We start from the raw sequence: 17,839 nt of genomic DNA, 5'->3' as shown, positions 1-17,839 counted from the left end.
GTTTGCCATACATACCACACTCCTTGTTTTTCCTCTACTTTTCTTTTGTGTACTCCACTATAACTGCGTACTGCATAAGAATAGGAGGATTCACAAAGTATATAAACAGATCACGACACAAACTCGAAAGCATACTCTAAATATCAGTATACATATAAAACCGCTAGTTGGCCGTTGAGTACTACTCTAAACAACACTGAAAGGCATCATTACAGTTTTGCATGGCTAAGTTTTCTTTGAAGACAGGGATGGATCTATACTGGAGCCTACACTATGAGTTTGGCTTCTATAACATTGTAGAGATATTTCTGACAGGTTAGTAAAAGAGTAGGATAGCTTATAATTCACAGAGACTGAAATGTGCTCACTTCCCTCCATAATGTAGTACGATTGGTTTAATTAGCACTATGCAGTATTTTATAAATAGAGGAAGTCTGAGGCACAAGGTATACGGCTATGAGTGGAGAGCGATAGTACGATACCAGAAAAGTGTTCGAGTTCACTGTGCACTACTCAGCATTTTTTATCATTATGTCTGCTACATTTAAGAGATGACAAGCAAATAGACAAGAAATATAAATGTTATTCTCCTATTTTTTTTAGCAGTCACTTCGGAATGAAAAAATAATTAAAAAACAACCACTGCATGATGCACAATCAGTCAAATATTGCCTCAACAGTTGCAACTGCATCACTATATTGCCTCTGAGAAAAAGGTTCAGCTGGGATCGGTGTATCAGAATGTGCGCAAAAGACCTCTCTACTCTCAGATTGACTATGAATAATTATTCAGAAAACAACAAAATCATAGGGAGTTGTCTGTGCTTTCCACCTGAAAGACCCCTCTAAAAGTGCCAGAAGAGGGGGAATATGGCTGAAAGAGAACATTATGGAAAAAAGGGGAGGTTGAATGGGGAAAGAGTTTGACGTGAGTGCTGGTCTCACCCTCTGAGTCCTCAGGGAATCTCACACTCACAGGGAATTGAGGAGGATTATTGATATTGGGCTGATAGCTGGAAATCTTTGGGGGGAAGTTTGAGGCCAAGGGAGTTGGTGCCCAGAGGGTCGATCATGTTCTTGTAGCGTTCCCCGCGGTGTTTCATCAGGAATGGACCCCAGTCGGGCTGAGGAGAGCACACCAACTTCAAACGCTGTAGAGAACGAGAATGGTCGTCAAAATTGCATGCAGGGTGCTTGGTTTGCATATCGATTAATTAATTACGTTTGTTTGATCTTAAAAAAAAAAAAAAAAGAATTACTGAAAAAGTATAACTTTGATTCATTATTTTGTTGTTAACATTGTACATGTGCATAAAACATGTTGTTTTATATCGATTTTGATAATTGTTTTATAAGTATTATGCATGCAAAAATGGAGTTCTTATTTATTACATTAAAACTAGAACTAAAACCATAAAAATAATTTTTTAATTACTTAGGGTTAGTAATGAAATTAACTGAAATTTTCAGTTATTTTATTAACTGAAATAAATGTTTAAATCCTTACACTTATTTTATTTCAGCGACATTTCTCATTTTTATTCGGTTAAGCTTGGTGAACTTAAAAAAAACTAAACTTGAAACTGAAATAAAAATGAATAAACTATATAGACATATAAAAAAAAACTAATAAAATGGACAAAAACACAACAAAATCACTAAACTTTAACTAAAATTAAAATGAAAACATAAAATTAAAAAATAAAAACTAATCCAAAATATTAGTAAAAACTATAATACTATCTTAGTGACACTAAAATAACACTGGCTTTCATTCCACAGGACTAACTGCAATGAACTAATGATGGCATAAGGTGATTAAAATGCTGAAAAACTTTGGGGGGGAAAAAAGAGGAAAGGACCTGGACTGAACACTTTTCCTGAAACTTTAATAAACTACCCATTTACTTATTAAATAGCAGTACTGAGAAATTTTAAATAACCCTCAAATAGAAAATAACCCAAACATCTCTCCCTTACCTCAATTAATGATCCAGGGGCAAGGTACATCTTAATAACAAACATGATGGGAATCCATATGACAGAACAGATGACCATAAGCCAGCCGAGAACCATAGACCAGGTCGGATAAGTGTAATCCTCATATGTCATCACCTTCCACTGGTACAGACTGAGTGCCAAAATAAACTAGAGAGAGAGAGGGGGGGGTCAGTGGCAGTACTAACAGTAATAGTACGGATGAATGTGTGCATGCAATAGCATTGGATGTGAGTCACAGCTATCTGCAGGAATGGTCATAAAAGGAATAAGGTGGGCATACTGTGAGAATGGTTGGTGTGACAAAGGCCCAGCAGATTCTCCAAAACTTGTTTGGCTGAAACCCAATCATCATCTCAATATCCTCACAGAACCGCTGTAGACCTGCACCACAAATACAGGAAGGAAGGAAGGAAGGAAAAAGAAAGAAAGAAAGAGTCAGTGGGCATTTTAGCACTTCTGGTTCCATCGCTCTTGCAAACCATTTCAACTCAAACTTTCAGGGAAAATGTTTAATGTTTTTAAATAAAGATTGAAAGAGTTTTCCAAAGCTTAGTGATGGTGACGTTGAAGTCATGCGACTGTGGTGTAATTTGTTTATAGCTTTCGTTTAGCTGTTTACTTCTGGTGATTGTATTTAGACTTCAAAATTCATAAAAGTTTTCTTCATTTGGTTTGTTCTTTTTGTTCAAGATCATCATAATGAACAAAACACATAAGAACCATAAGCTTTTTGGGTCACAAATGTTATTTTCTACAATAATACAAAAGCCACTGGGAAAATCCTATTGGATTTTTGCTGAAAGAACTAGGGTGATGGTAACTAAAATACATCATTACTGCAGCTACATATAGTTGTTCATTTAAATTAAAGGGGTCATATGACGTTGCTAAAAAAAGAACATTATTTGGTGTATTTGGTGTAATGCAATGTGTTTTTGAAAACTTTCCTTCGTAAAATGTATCGGTACCGAATACTGAAATTTTGGTACCGTGACAACACTATCTGGGACAGTGTTGTAAATAAAACTTAACCACTGATTTCTAGTTGTGTTCTCTTTTGGAAGGCCAAACAAAGTAGTCTGGCTTTCGAAACACACAGCGTCTCCACGATATGGCGGCAGCAACAATACTACAGCGAGAATAAAAGTTACACCTTCTTTCTTTGCGTATACATTTGGGCAGTGTTATGCAAATCTTCCCACACAGTGACGTAGATTTGTGGGGGCGTGTTTGAAGGAGGCGTTTTAGGAGGGTGTGGCTGAGCGTTCACTTTTATAAAGAATATCTCTTTGGGTTTGAGACTTTAATCTTTGCGACTTTACGGATCTTCTGAATGCACGAACAGCTTTTAACACTCCAAAGACAAAGGAAACCATGAAATCGCATCATATGACCCCTTTAATTAAACAATTAAATATTCATTACTATTTAACGACTATATATATCTTATAAATTAATGTTGCTAAACTAATCAAAACCTATACAAACTAATAACTTACAGGCTTAGCCTGCCTTTTAGCTTGAACCTATTAATTGCTGCCTGCTTGTTTGTTTGTTTAATTATCTGTAATGTTCTTTTTCATTACCAAAAAATCTGATTCCTGCTGTGCACTAAAATAAATTACTGGAGCCCTAAGTCTAAAAACAAATGATCATAATTTCGTAAACTCACCATAAATGTATGAGACTCCAATCAGTTCGAATATGGCAATGATGACCAGAGAGTAAGAGGCTGCAAATGTGTCCACCAGCTGAAGCATGTACATTCCACTCTGTGCGTGAAAACACACACACATATGCACACTTTAAAATAAAAATAGATGAGTCCTAATCTAAAAATCACCCAGTGAATCACTTAAATTAAAAACAAAAACAAACTAACTAACAATCATTCTAGACCTTTCCAATTATTTGCTTTCGGAATTCCATTGCAGTCTATTTACTTTCCTGTTAGTTTTTTTTATTGTTTACCAGAGAGCTGCTTTAATTAAAGTGTCCTATAAAGGAAAAGTTTTAGCAGTTAGGAATAAGAGTAAATTTCATACCTCAGTGATCATGGAGAAACCCAGCACAAAAAAGGACAAACAGCAAACCAAAGTGAACTGAGGCTTGTGTTTGCGCAGGTACTTGGGGAACTCATCAGAAACAGACGTCACTATAGTTTCTATGGTGGCAAACTGGAGAGGAATGAAAGTGTGAACGAAAAGCGATTCAGTTATTTATTGTATTTTATTCTGTAATCACATTACAACCAAAGAAAAAAATGTAAATCATACAATTTATGATTTCCATTACCATGGTATCCAGACCAAGTGTAAGCAGCATGAGGAAGAAGATGATGGCCCAGAATGGTGACAAGGGCAACCTAGTCAGAGCCTCTGGGTAGACCACAAACGCAATCCCTGGACCTACACAAAAAGAGCATATTAACAAACCAGACTGATCAAATGCCTTTTAGGTCTGATGATAGAAAAACAATGACAATGTGATGAGTTTTGTGTATCTTCACTAAAAACTAAAAACAAATCAGACATCATAGCTCATCAAAGCTCACTAGCCAGAAACACATGCATTCATACTACATACCTTCATCTGCCACACTCTCAATCGGGACTTTGAGCTCATGAGCCATGAAGCCAATAACTGAAAAAATGACAAAACCAGCAAAAATACTTGTGGCACTGTTAGTGCATGTCACAATGAGAGTATCCCTGTAAAACAACAGAGACAGAGCACATCATGTAATCTCACATCATAAATCATTTTCATAAGACACAGATGTTATTTTGAGCAGATGTGTCTATTGAATGTGCACAATGCCAGTTACTTTTGCAGTTTTAGTTTTGAAATGAATATGAAAGAATAATATTTATCCTCTTGATCACAGAGACTCATTTGTTTACATTTGATAATTTAAAATATTATACAGTACTGCATTGATGTGATAAAAATACAATAAAAATAGTAATATTGTGAAATATTATTGAAATTAATTTTTTTTATTTTTTAATAGATTTTAAAGTGTGATTTATTCCTGAGAGACAGCAAAACTGAATTCTTAGCAGCCATTACTCCAGTCTTCAGTGTCACATGATCCTTTAGAAATCATTCTAAAATGCTGATTTGCTGCTCAAGAAACATTTATTATTATCAGTTTTTAAAACAGTTGTGCTGCTTAATATTTTTGTGGAAAATGTGATACATTTGCACATTTTACATTTCTTTGATGAATAGAAAGTTCAAAATAATAGCATCTACTTGAAATAAAAATCCTTTGTAACCTTATAAATGGCTTTACTTTCACATTTGATCAATGTAATGCATCCTTAATTATTGGTTATTGGTTTAATTATTTAATTAAAAATTGTACTGCCCCTAACATTTGAACAGTAGTGTATTCTAAAGTGACAGCACTGGTTACCTGTAACAGTTGTTATGGAACTTATTGTAGGACGACAGAGTTATAAGACCACCCCATGCTGCAGACAGAGAGAAGAAAATCTGTGTAGCAGCATCCTTCCACACCTACAGTTCAAGTGAAAGAGAGAAAGAAACAAAGATAGACAGATGGAGAAAGAGAGATAAGATTAATTCTGGAGGACAATATATTAAATATTGTATCATCAAATATAATAAATAAAAATACACCATTCTTTTTATTACCTTGGCATCATTAAGTTTTTCCCATTTGGGTGTTATGAAGTAAAGGATCCCTGAACCGGCTCCGGGTAGAGTGACCCCTCGGATCAACAGGATGACCAACACCACATAGGGGAATGTGGCAGTGAAATACACCACCTGAAAAAAGACACATATACAATATAAAATGAAAAACAGTTCTGTCAGGACCACTATCATCAAAGATGATTGACAATTAGCATACAGTTTGGATTGGCGGTATGGTTCCGTTCTGGGCAAGAACTCCCTGCGCATCCATGCAGCCTAGCATGGATGAGAGCAGGGAGAGCAGTGATAACCCCCCCAGGGTAAACAGAACAGAACTAACATAAATGTATTGCAGATATCGTTAAAGTTCAATAATGTTATGTACACATTTTAGAATTAGCCTGATTCAAAGGAGAATCAGAAGGCTGAATCCTGACTGACAGAGGAGGAGTTGGGGATGGAGGAGGGTAATTAGCTATTGAGCAATGCGAAACTGCTGATACTACTGCGGGACCTTATATATGAATACTTAGATAGGTGTCGTATTCTCATAGGTAGATGGGGATCAGCTGAGAGTCAGCTGATGCGAGCTTGACTAACGTGACCTGCCAGAACTAACGCTACTCTAGATTTATCACTCAAAGAGAATACTACTCTTTAGCAGTTTATCTAAGGAAAAAAAACTGCCAATCTTTTGCTTATCTTACAGCCTTAGAAAGCATTATTAACCCATCTAATACTTCTTGTGCCAAATTAACACACATTTACTTTGTGACATCAGTATTATTTCCACTTTTTTGCTGATTACTTACAGCTTGTGTACTGTCTACACTAGAAAGTTCTGTAAAAATACGGCCCAATGTACTATGTTAAAATGAAGGAAAATGAATGCTTTTCACTGGACCAGAGAGAGGCCTGCTATACACTTCTCTCTTACCAGTTAGAGAGGAGAAAGTAAGGAGAGAAAATAGTCAACCTGTTTTCTTACCTTCCCTGAGGACTTGATCCCTTTAGCCAAAGAGGCATAAACAATAAGCCAGGCCAGTAAAAGACAAGCAGCCAGGGGCCAACGGATGTCACCTGGATATTCAATACCCTTCGAAATATGCAACACATTATACCTGTCAAGAAAGCAGAGTGATTAGCATCCATTTAATCTGCAAAGTTACACATACACCACCTCTAAATACATATCACTGGAAAAGCACACTTACTTGAAATATTCCTCACTAGGGCTGACATAGGTTTTATTGTCCGCTGTGATATTTAACAGTTTACTTAAATTTCCGACAGCATTTGCAGATAAACAGAATGTAGAGTTCTTGATTGATGTGATGTTTCTGTCCCTTAGTATACAGGAGTCTGGCCAGAAGAAATAATGAAAACTTGGAATGAACGTGAAAAAAGTCCCTGTTTTCCATCGTCATTCTCTGCCTAGTTGAGAAACATTCTTTAAACAAATTAAGTGCACGAAATCAATCAAACGTCGTACAAATAGGCCTACACAATTCACACACAACTGCAATACTGTACACAATTTGATTCAGTCGGTGGTAGTGGCGCTACTCAAACAGGCCACGAGGTGGCAGTGCATCTCACTGCGGCACTGCACCAACTCTTACAGTACATTTGTCAAGCAAGCACATTTTCTGCTGAATTCACCAAAAGCACGACATTGAGAAAAGCGTTTTAAAACGAATTCAAACGTAAAAATGTCCGAAAATTAAATCAAATGCATAATAAAACACCCGAGATTTTATTCAAATTAGATTTGAAGATAAACTCATTTTGATAAGTAGCAAACAGCATTTATTTCAGTTTCAGTGTGACACAATAGTCCTAAATGAAATAAAAACACAAAATCTATTCATTTTGCATGATGGTACTAAAATGCAAAATAACTTGATTTTACAGTTTCTGTAGCTGATAAAAACTATCTGTCAAGTCATCAAAATAAAAACTTTTGGCGTAATGAGGAGAAACAGTTGTGTTTGGGGTATAAAGAGAGCAGGATGACACTGAATAACCTAAATTGAGCGGTAGGCTACTTAATTCCTGAAATCCTGAAATACAGGTTGCGCATTGCGCATTTTAGTTAGAAAAAAATAAGGGGTGTTGGGGGGGGCGCACACAGAGAGAGAGAGAGAGACGCTCATCTTACCCAAAAGCAGCATGTCTTTGTCTTTGCACTCGACGGTGTTCCATTCATTTTTACAGGTGGCCCATGGCAGTGTCTCCTTCAACGAAGCGAACAGGTAGTACAATGTCCAGCACATAATAATATTATAGTATATGGCTATCAAGACAGATATTATCAACATGGCAATCCCGCAACCTATAATAACAAAATGAAACCAGATAATAGAAATTACACTTAAAGCAGGCGGAAAGTCGAGTACCATTTCACTGGAAACACTAATGTAACACATTAGCAAAAACATTGCTCATTATAACGGCGGATCAATTAATAAAGTAACGTCAGTTTACCTTGTAGAGCTGGAATCGCCTTCCATACTGACACCGGGCCTTGGCTGGCGAACTGACCCAAAGACACCTCCAACAAAAATATAGGTATTCCGGCGAGGCTTAACATGATTAGGTAAGGTATCAAAAACGCACCTACAAACAGAGAGAACACCCACTGTTGAAAAAATGCATGAATCATGAGTAATGCGAACAATAAACCTATTAATGTTTGAATTTTAGATTTTGCATTTTTTAAAAATGAAAATAAACATCTAATATAGTGCATAATATTATTTTATAATATAACAATACGATAATGTATAACAAACACAATCAATATTAAATACAATGCTAAAATGAAATAACATCTATACACTAGAATGTGTATAAATATTACCTAATAATAATCTTTCGTTGTCCTTATAATTCGTACATTAAAATAAATTCCATGCAATCATAAAACGAATTTTACATTTTATAACAGAAAATACAATTGCTTCTAACGAAAGCTTCTATGTGTGTATTATTACACATTGACATTCCGGACTTTTAAACTACTCGTTCTCGAATACAAATCGATCTGTAGTTAAAAACAAAAATATTTCCTAATATTTTCTAGTATGCTGTCCTTTAATTATTTCTCACCTCCACCATTCTGAAAAGCAAGATATGGGAATCTCCACACATTTCCCAAACCCACGGCATATCCCACCATGGACAGAATAAAATCCATTTTGTTGGACCAGTTCCCCCGGGCCTTATTCTCATCTCCTCCATCATCATCATCATCATCATCATCCTGAAAGAAGAGTCCACTAAGTATTTAGTATGATCGGATGCGGGCTGCTTTGTCATATACTTAATTTTTAACTATTATGACAATCATCAAATTATGGGTCATTAAATTATAGAGGTATAAATATTTCAACATTAAAAAAAAAATCAAAATGCTCCCCCAACAACCGTGACCATGCAGGGAATAAAGGGGTCGCCCTTGGCTCTGATGAAACACCCCAAAGGGAATTGTACCATAAGCAGATTGTTATGTAACATATTATAACACATTATCCTGCAACACAACCAGCCATCAGAAACCAATCTCTGAGGACAATAAACCTCACAAGTCACAGGCATACATACACAGCTCAGCAGCTTCATTTCAGATTATAAAGCAGATGCTGTAACTCTTGATCGGAGGGGTTTGTTTCATTGGCAATGCAGTATCCTACAGCATTTGATGTATTCAGGTTCCTTGACACATCCTCTGATTCGACCTGTTCGTGAAAACTGCTCTAATTATTGTGCTGTCAGAAATAATCATTATCACTACTGTTCAAATCTTTCCAGATTGGAAACAGATTTAGTTTTGCTGATCACTTTTGAGAGACTAAAGAACAATGTCCTTCTGTCCAAAACACTTCTATGACTTATTCTAATATGAGAGCCGTATATCACAAATGTCAATAGCCGTCTTTGTTTTTTACTCCTGAAGCACATTGCATAGAACATATAGCCGAACCAAAACCGTTATTTTAGACAGTAAAAACGGCGCAAATTATGGGGGTTAACCTCAAACAAAAGGTTCGGGGGTTTTCATATAAGTGCAAATATGTTTCAAACTTTTCAGTAACGGTAAAATCCTACAAAAAAAAAAAAACAAGAAGTTAGTCACAGCGCATTTGTACCTGTCGCCAAATAGACGCCAGCGAATAGATGTCGGCTAGGAGGTAACCATAGAAACACAACGCTGCTCCAAATAACCGTAAGTGTACGTTTAAATATCACAATAAAATAATATATATTTTTAAGGATAATAGTGCTTGTGGTGGCGCCAAATGACGGTTTCGGCTGAGAACCGCCAACCTTATCATCATCATTTTTTAAAATATATATATTTTTTAAACAAACGCAAGTGAAGGTCTCGCGAACAAAAGTTAAATTGTAACGATCGTAACGGACTCCTTTTTGGATTCCTTCGGTTTTACAGTGCAAAACACGGCATTTAAAACAAAATCTTAGTTTTTGTTTTTGCTCAGGACTCTCTCCGTTTGATAGCTTCACGCGTAGAATTGGCTGATTCAACCGGAATGAAACGTTCCTTAACCACTTACCCCGGTCACCGTGCCAGGCAGAACAGATGTATTGCCATCTGTACCCAGGATGATGGTGGTCTGGCTCATGGAGGTCCAGTCACCGGTGGTGTTGTTATGTTCCACCGCGATCCTTGTAGCACTTTGATTGTTAGATATGAAGTCCGACGTGGCTTTACCGGTGGAACCATCCATTTTACCGACGGAATCCTTGCGTACGGCAGAATTAACGGGAGCAAACGTGGGTCCAGGTGCGGCGTTTTTAAACGTCCCGTATGCTTTACTGGCTTCCATTTCGCACGGTTTATTTTCCGAAGGACAAAAAGTTTTCCGTTCGTTTACAGGCGGCGGTTGGGGCACCGGGTTCCCGTTCTGCGGTTTGTTTGTAGTTGTATCTCCAACCGCTCCCCCAGAAGGCTGGGGCGGAATACTGTTTGACGGTTGTCTCAACATTTCCCCGTGCTCAGAAAAATCCTGCAACGTTAAATACACATTAGACAGGATGAGTATAATTAACGTAATAATTAACTGCTTTTTCACACCTACAGTGACCCAACATGTTTACATAAACCTACCCCTAGGCAAAATGTTCACGCTATCATACTATAACTTCTGCAGTGTATTTTATGCTAGACCGTTTCTGGACATGTCTGCTCCACTTCTTTGATTTTCAGTTCACGGACGGTAGCTGTTTGCTTCTTGCTTTTACCGTTAGAAAAAGATTCTTTAATTTTACGCCTCATTTACCTCCTGTCATTCAACCCCGGCACATCCCCTTGTTTTATGGGCAATATACAAGCTGCCGGGCTCGGCCAAGTCTTTTCCCCCCTGCGGCAGGCACCAGTCCCGGTGTAAGTGTGTAATGCGAACCCGGGAGCAAACATGGAACATTACACCAACAATTACATTGCACCATAGGAGAGCACTACCCTAAAACCCTTTTTAAAATAGTCTGCCAATCTGCATACCGAAAAAATAAAAATAAAATAAATCGTCTGTCATTCTATGAATATAACTACTACTAAGGTTGTACATTTGTATTCATTTTTTTAACGTGATAGTTTCTTCTAACATATCGCCTACTGTATAACTAATATTGCTATTGAAAAGACGTAAAAACGCCTGCCATAAAGTTTCAGCACCGTGGACAGCGACACTTCGTTCATTAGTGCACTTACAAATAATACTTTTTTGTTCCCAAGACTGTTCTAAATCATTTGTGAACTGTTCAAAAACACGCAAAGCGTAAAGTAATGAATGTGCTGTACTTACCATTTGTGCAGAGTCAACAAATGTGGGTTAATAGCAGAAAACAGCTGGGAAGACGGCAGGCAGACTGAGTTTGGCTGTGCAAAGTGCAAAGCTTTCTATATCTCCGTGGGAAAGATCGGGTTTGCGTCAGTGCATGGCAAGGTACCCTACGCATGACATTTTCTTGATAATAGGGCTCTGATAAATCATTGGCCTTCAATTCTGATTTTTAAAGGGGCAACAAGCGAAGACGTGAGCTCGTGACACACAAAGCAGCGCGAGACTATACGTTTGGGGACGGACTGGCTCGTGACTGATTAATAAACTTGTCCCTCAGGACTATGTAAAGATGTTCATCTGACGCACAGAGAAGATTCTGCAGACGCAGGCATCGTGGGGACTGCATAGTTGACCGACACCTATACATATAGATAAATCTAATGACTTTTCATCATAGAATTGTATTAAAAATAGATAACAGGCCCATTTTATGTTTTTTAATTATGTCTTATCAGTCAGTTAGGTTATTTACACGCAGTGCACAGATCTGCGTCAAGTCTGGCATGTGACTTCGCTTGTGGGATTTTTTTTTTTTTTTTTTTTTAATTTAGATAAGGTCATGGAAATATGATTTCTGAACGAAGGTGCTTATATTTTACATGAATGACTATTGACTAACCAAGCAGTTGACTTTGGAATTTTATGAAACACCATTATAAAAACTTTATTTTTTGCATATTTTCTATTGTAGGCTATTTGAGTAATGGTAGCCTATATCTCATGGTTCATAGTTCACACGTCAAACGAACGCACAGTTATCCTTATGCGTCACCGGCTCCCATATTGTTCAAGTGTGAAAAGTGGGCGAGGTTTTCAGAGGAGTGGAGGCACTCATTTGTTAAACTTTTACGCAAGACAAAGGAGGAGTAATTTTCTATTTTTAGCTATGTAACCACAGTGCACTGAGCATCCAAGCATCATCCCCCGGAGTAGCTTTTTTTTTAACAGAGAAGCACTGAATTTAACATAGCATCTTTATGAAATATTTAGTAGTAATATATATTAACCAAAGACCAAATAACTACATTTAAGTCGATTCCCACTTGAATGTACTGAGCTGTTAAAGATTATGTAATAACATCTTTTGATTAAAGTTAATATAAAGTGCCCCACCAGTTAATCAAGAAATGTAATAACGTTGTTATTCAACGTAATAAGTTGTTATTCAGTCTTGATATCACTCTATACAGGCACGCTGCTTCAGTGACCATCATAAATCTGCGGCCGCCTGTGATAAGCCTCTATACGGCTTCATTAGCTCTTCGCTCTGGGTTTAATTGCTTTGTCAACAGAGAATAATTGTAATTGATTTCTGCTTCTCTTTCCGTGTCACCTTTATTTGTTCTCTTTAAAGCACGGTGAAGAGAAACACTGTTCGTTTTAAGTTAGAGAGAACCAACAGAAACATGTAGCCTAGTCTTTCAACGACATACGAGTTTAACACTTAGGCCTACCTAACCAAAAATTCAATTTCTCAGGCTATTCATTTCAGTTTCAAAATAGGAACCGTCTTGTGTTGAATTCAATTTTTGCATTCGGGTATTTTCCGAACTTGTTTTGCTTTGCCATAAAAATGACAGTGCACACTTTGGGTCTGATAAGGAATAAATTACGTTGAAACAAATTAGTTCTCTCTACATTCTTTCACCCTATAATTAATTAGCCTAGTTAAGATAAGATTATGCATCAACCGATGGTCATTTGTCTTGTTAGTATTTGTTGTTAAAAGAACAAAAAACGTGCCCGTAAGATATGGAATAAAGGGCCTTAAACATGATCAGTTTCTCGCAATCGTAGTAATAAAAGCTGGGTTCGTGAACACGCACTTAAGGGGGCAATACCGCAAGTGTGGATATTGGAACAAACACATGGAAGTGAGCTGGTACAGCAGTGCCTTATACTAAATCATACTTAAGGTAAAGTATATTTGGGGTCGCAGACGAGGCATCCCTGCATGAGGCATCACTGACTGCCATTCAAACAACAAGCTTTTGTTTATCTTCCTGGATCCCGTCACTTAAGTTAATTAAGCTAATATTTGAGGATCCCCATAGTGGACAGGTCCTGATGTTACACAGCTCCCTGAAAACTTTATTCTGATTGGTTAATCGTGGCATTCAGAGGTGACATACTTCAAGGCAACCCATCTTCTACAACAGGGTTGTCAAAGTCAATTCCTGGAGGGCCGGAGCCCTGCAGAGTTTAGATTCAACCCTAATTAAACACACCTGATCCAACTAATCAAGTCCTTCAGGCTTATTTGAAAACTACATGGTATGTGTGTCGGAGCGGGGTTGGAACAAAACTCTGCAGGGCTCCGGCCCTCCAGGAATTGAGTTTGACACCCCATTTCTACAATATCGGCGTGCTTCATTTGTCTGCTATCACTAAGTGAATGCTCGGTCTTTAATGTTTCAAGGCTAAGTTGCTAGACATACGTATGCAAATGACGTCATTGCGCGATGAAGTAAAAGAACCACAGAATGTTTTTTTACATTTTTTTTTATCGGTTTGTGGAAATAAATAGGTATTTCCATAACTGCTTATCGCCATCTTGTGTCTCTAACCTTTGTAAAACAAAAAGGACTCAGGGACTTTAGTGTCACTTTTATGGTAAACATAAAACCATTAAAATTTCATGGAAGCTTTTACTTTATTCACTCAGTCATTATTCAAACAAGTAGGAAATCAGTCTTCTTCCAGGCCCTAATATATGAACATTAAGAGGTTTAAAACAAAATCTGACTTTCATTAGTTGCCCAAGTTGTTGACTCAGTGTACGATCCTGTTAATTGTCAGAGAGAGAACAACTTGTGTAAAAAACATTGACAATATCGGCTCAATGTACAACCCACGAATGATTGATGTTTGGTAGAAAAACTTTTTAATATGATGTTTCAGTTATTAAACACTGCATTGCTCCAAGTATGTGTTTTCCCCCCAATAAAACAACTTCTTCACTGGAGGCTGTAGGTTTGCTTCCGGCCAGCGACATCAAGTGTGATCAGCAGCGCTCTGGGGTCCTTTCTGTTCTTATGCACTACGATTTGACCTGGAAGTTCCTCTCCTGCACAAGGAAAAATAGAGAGTGAAAAACGGGATTTGACACAAATCAATCTACATTGTGACATGCCTTCACACCAGCTTGAAATGTAAGATATTTGAGCTTTCCTGGCATGCGTTTACATACAAGAGTAAATATTCACTTTTTATTACCATACAGCTCAGCCACAACTGACACTTTTCTGTCAAAACTCAGAGCTGTGTAATAACAAAAGTGGAAATGTCTACCGCCTCTCACTGAACAAAACTGAAACCATGCAGCTGAGAAGAGAAAGATGCGATTAAAAAGCTGAGAGCGAATCAGGGGAAGATGACATGCCGCTTGGCTCCAGATGGCAGAGAAAGCTGCTGCTTGCTACAGTACGACTACAGTAGGAATACAGGCGGCACATTTTATCGGGAAGGCCTGAAGACAATGACGATGATTACTCCAGATAATCACTTTGATTAACTTCACGTTTCACTGCCAGATGTAAATGAATGTTTACCCATTTGGCAAACAAGCCCTCCACCCCCCGCCATTTCTTTCTTTGCTGCTGGTTACGTGAGATAAAAATACGCTGACTGCAGCATTTTGACATGAGGAGATGGGGAGAAGTCAGATGTGACCGTCACAGCACGCTGCAGCTGTCACATTGGTTTTCTTACTTCTACCTTTTACTGTCAAATGATCCCCTTAAAAGAACATAAAAAATTCATTCTTTCACAATTCACTTTTCCTTCCCCCCAAAAAGTTATTTTTGGATGCAAGTACAAGACTGTTGAGGCCTGTTCACACCAAGGATAAAAACTATAAAGTTTAAATAATCTTTCTAATTCTAGTCTATACCACAACTATACGGCCACAAAGGAATATATGGAAGCTTGTTTCCACCATGGAATAAAAAAAATAAAAGGTAATTGCAACGTTTTATCTCAAAATTCAGACTTTTCTTCTCGCAATTCTTAACTTACATATCACAATTCTGACTTCTTTCTCAAAATTGAGGAAAATTGCGAGATCAAAATCAATAATTGCAAGACAAAGTAAGAACTGCAAGATAAAAAGCCGCAATTACCTTTTTATTTCGTGGCGAAATCAAAAAGTCAGAATTGCAAGATATAAACTCAGAATTCAGAGAAAAAAAGTCAGAATAGCGAGATGTAAACTCAGAATGGTGAGAAATAGTCAGAATTCAGAATTTTTGGTGCGTCATGTACTCTCTGAGTAGGTACTACATTTGAATTTGAACTTAATTTGTGACCATTAAAAAAGTATGTTCTGTTTAGGATGATATGGGTAGTATAAAAGAAATTGGGACATACTAGATCCACCATGTTGTGGTCATGTGACCTCCAGCGTCAGTTGTGTTGTTTCACAGCCATTCACAAATCCTCTCCCATGGCCTCATGGGATAGTAGTGTCCATTGAATGCACATCTGGGTACTTTTTGCCTACTGTTTTTCGAATACTACGTATTACTCATACTACTCATACTACTCTTTTGGCATACTGTTTTTCTTATACTATACAGTAAATAAGTTTTTGATTTTGGACACATTTATATCACACAATTCTGAGTTTATATCTCACAATTCAGATGGAAATTGTGAGATAAAAAGTCACAAATACCTTGTTTTTTTTGTTCCATGGCAGAAACGGGCTTCCACACTATACTTGAGCATTTAAAGGGGTAGACGACAGACCTTCAGCATGCGCTAATAAGGTTGAGAACCAATAAAGGTTCTAATACACAACTAACTCATTTTTCTGCAAAATACTGCTAAAGAAATGGTGCAAAATTCATTATTCATTCGGATCTAAAAACAGTTCTTGTGCAACGCGTGAGCAAAGCATTGGGAGCATTACCAAAACAAATGAAAATTAAAAAACAGATGAAATTGTGGTCATAAAAATGGAATTAACTGATTTTCCTTAATAATTGTAATAAAAATAGTTAATGGAATCAGAACTGGAATCATTAGGCAAAACTGGAACTGGAAAATGTCTTACGATTGGGTTGGGAATCGTAAGAAATTTTCCAGTTCCATTTTTACCTAATGATTTTTGCCTACATGCTTATAATACACAGAATGGTCCTTTAGGAACTGCTTGGCAAACAAGCCATGCATTAATATGTCAGGAATAGAAATCATCAAAATATTTGTTCAATAGTGAAAAAGCACAAATAAAAAGCTGAAGCCTAATTGTTTTTTTTTTTGTAAAACAACTGATCTAGCAAGAAATCCTTTAATTAAAATCAGCTGTGCGGTGAAAGACTTGACAGATCACATATTGCCTATGAAAAATAAAAATCATGCACAGTAGGTTTTCTCTTGACCAGCATGAGCACAAATGATAGAAAGATCTATTAAACTTCAGTGCCCTGCAGAAAATGGCTGTGTGCATCACACTGGTGTGTGTCTGCACTTCATAACAAACACTTTCCCAGTTACTGCTAATGGGCTTTGATACACAGAGGTCTGTAGAGAAAACCAAGAGACACAGAGAGTGAAATTACTTGACCCTACAATTCCTGGTTAAATCTCAGAGTAAAGCAGTTTGGGATGTAGTTACTGCAAGATTTTATTCTGACAGTAGAGGCGAGAAAAAGATTGGCGATCTATGAGAAAGAAGCTGTTGGTGCATGTTAATTAAATGAAGGAGACAAGGCTGCTTCTAGAGCCGTCATACATCACAGTGCCATTTGCATTAAACATGCCAATGCAACCAAGGGTGACAGAGGCTGAAACAAGAAATGGACGAGACAACGTAAAACATCTTGATGAATTCCTTGAAGAAACGTGACTGCTAATCAACAAGCTGGTGTGCAAATGTACAGAACAAGCGTCATAGTCTACGTAAACATTTATTTAAAGGGGTCATATGATGTTGCTAAAAAGAACATTATTTTGTGTATTTGGTGTATTGAAATGTGTTTATGCAGTTTAAGGTTAAAAAAACACATTATTTTCCACATACTGTACATTATTGTTTCTCCTCTATGCCCCGCCTTTCTGAAACGAGTAGATTTTTACAAAGCTCATCGTTCTGAAAAGCAAGGTGTGCTCTGATTGGCCAGCTATCCAGTGCGTTGTGATTGGCCGAATACCTCAAGCGTGTGATGGAAATGTTACGCCCCTTACCATATTGTGATGCCCTGTCCGGCCGGAGCGACGAGACAAAAACATTAAATGCAACGCATTTGTTGCATCCAGTGGGGACATAATTACGGATTATAATGACTTATACTGTCTTTTTA

General features: G+C 37.3%; 2 protein-coding genes across 2 annotated transcripts in view; both read right to left on the bottom strand.

The window, feature by feature from the left end:
• Window positions 1-615: 615 nt before the first annotated feature.
• LOC107662346 (sodium- and chloride-dependent glycine transporter 2-like) lies at window positions 616-11,540 on the bottom strand. Its single transcript, XM_016452333.1, is given in 16 exon segments — window positions 616-1,151; window positions 1,981-2,148; window positions 2,282-2,382; window positions 3,674-3,773; window positions 4,047-4,178; window positions 4,297-4,409; window positions 4,588-4,712; window positions 5,423-5,526; window positions 5,665-5,799; window positions 6,656-6,788; window positions 6,882-7,029; window positions 7,829-8,002; window positions 8,155-8,286; window positions 8,779-8,948; window positions 10,228-10,697; window positions 11,496-11,540. Coding segments are annotated over 16 exon segments (2,367 nt in total). The 5' UTR covers window positions 11,499-11,540; the 3' UTR covers window positions 616-992.
• A 2,653-nt stretch (window positions 11,541-14,193) lies between these two features.
• prmt3 (protein arginine methyltransferase 3) overlaps window positions 14,194-17,839 on the bottom strand; it is a 55,781-nt gene continuing 52,135 nt past the window's right edge. The window contains exon 16 of the mRNA XM_016452300.1: window positions 14,194-14,601. Coding sequence (XP_016307786.1) covers window positions 14,492-14,601 — 110 coding nt within the window. The 3' untranslated portion in view covers window positions 14,194-14,491. The remainder of the gene's footprint in view (window positions 14,602-17,839) is intronic.

Source organism: Sinocyclocheilus anshuiensis, unplaced genomic scaffold, assembly GCF_001515605.1.
Source record: "Sinocyclocheilus anshuiensis isolate Anshui unplaced genomic scaffold, SAMN03320099.WGS_v1.1 scaffold579, whole genome shotgun sequence".
Taxonomy (NCBI): domain Eukaryota; kingdom Metazoa; phylum Chordata; class Actinopteri; order Cypriniformes; family Cyprinidae; genus Sinocyclocheilus; species Sinocyclocheilus anshuiensis.
This window is presented reverse-complemented; position numbering and strand designations above follow the sequence as displayed.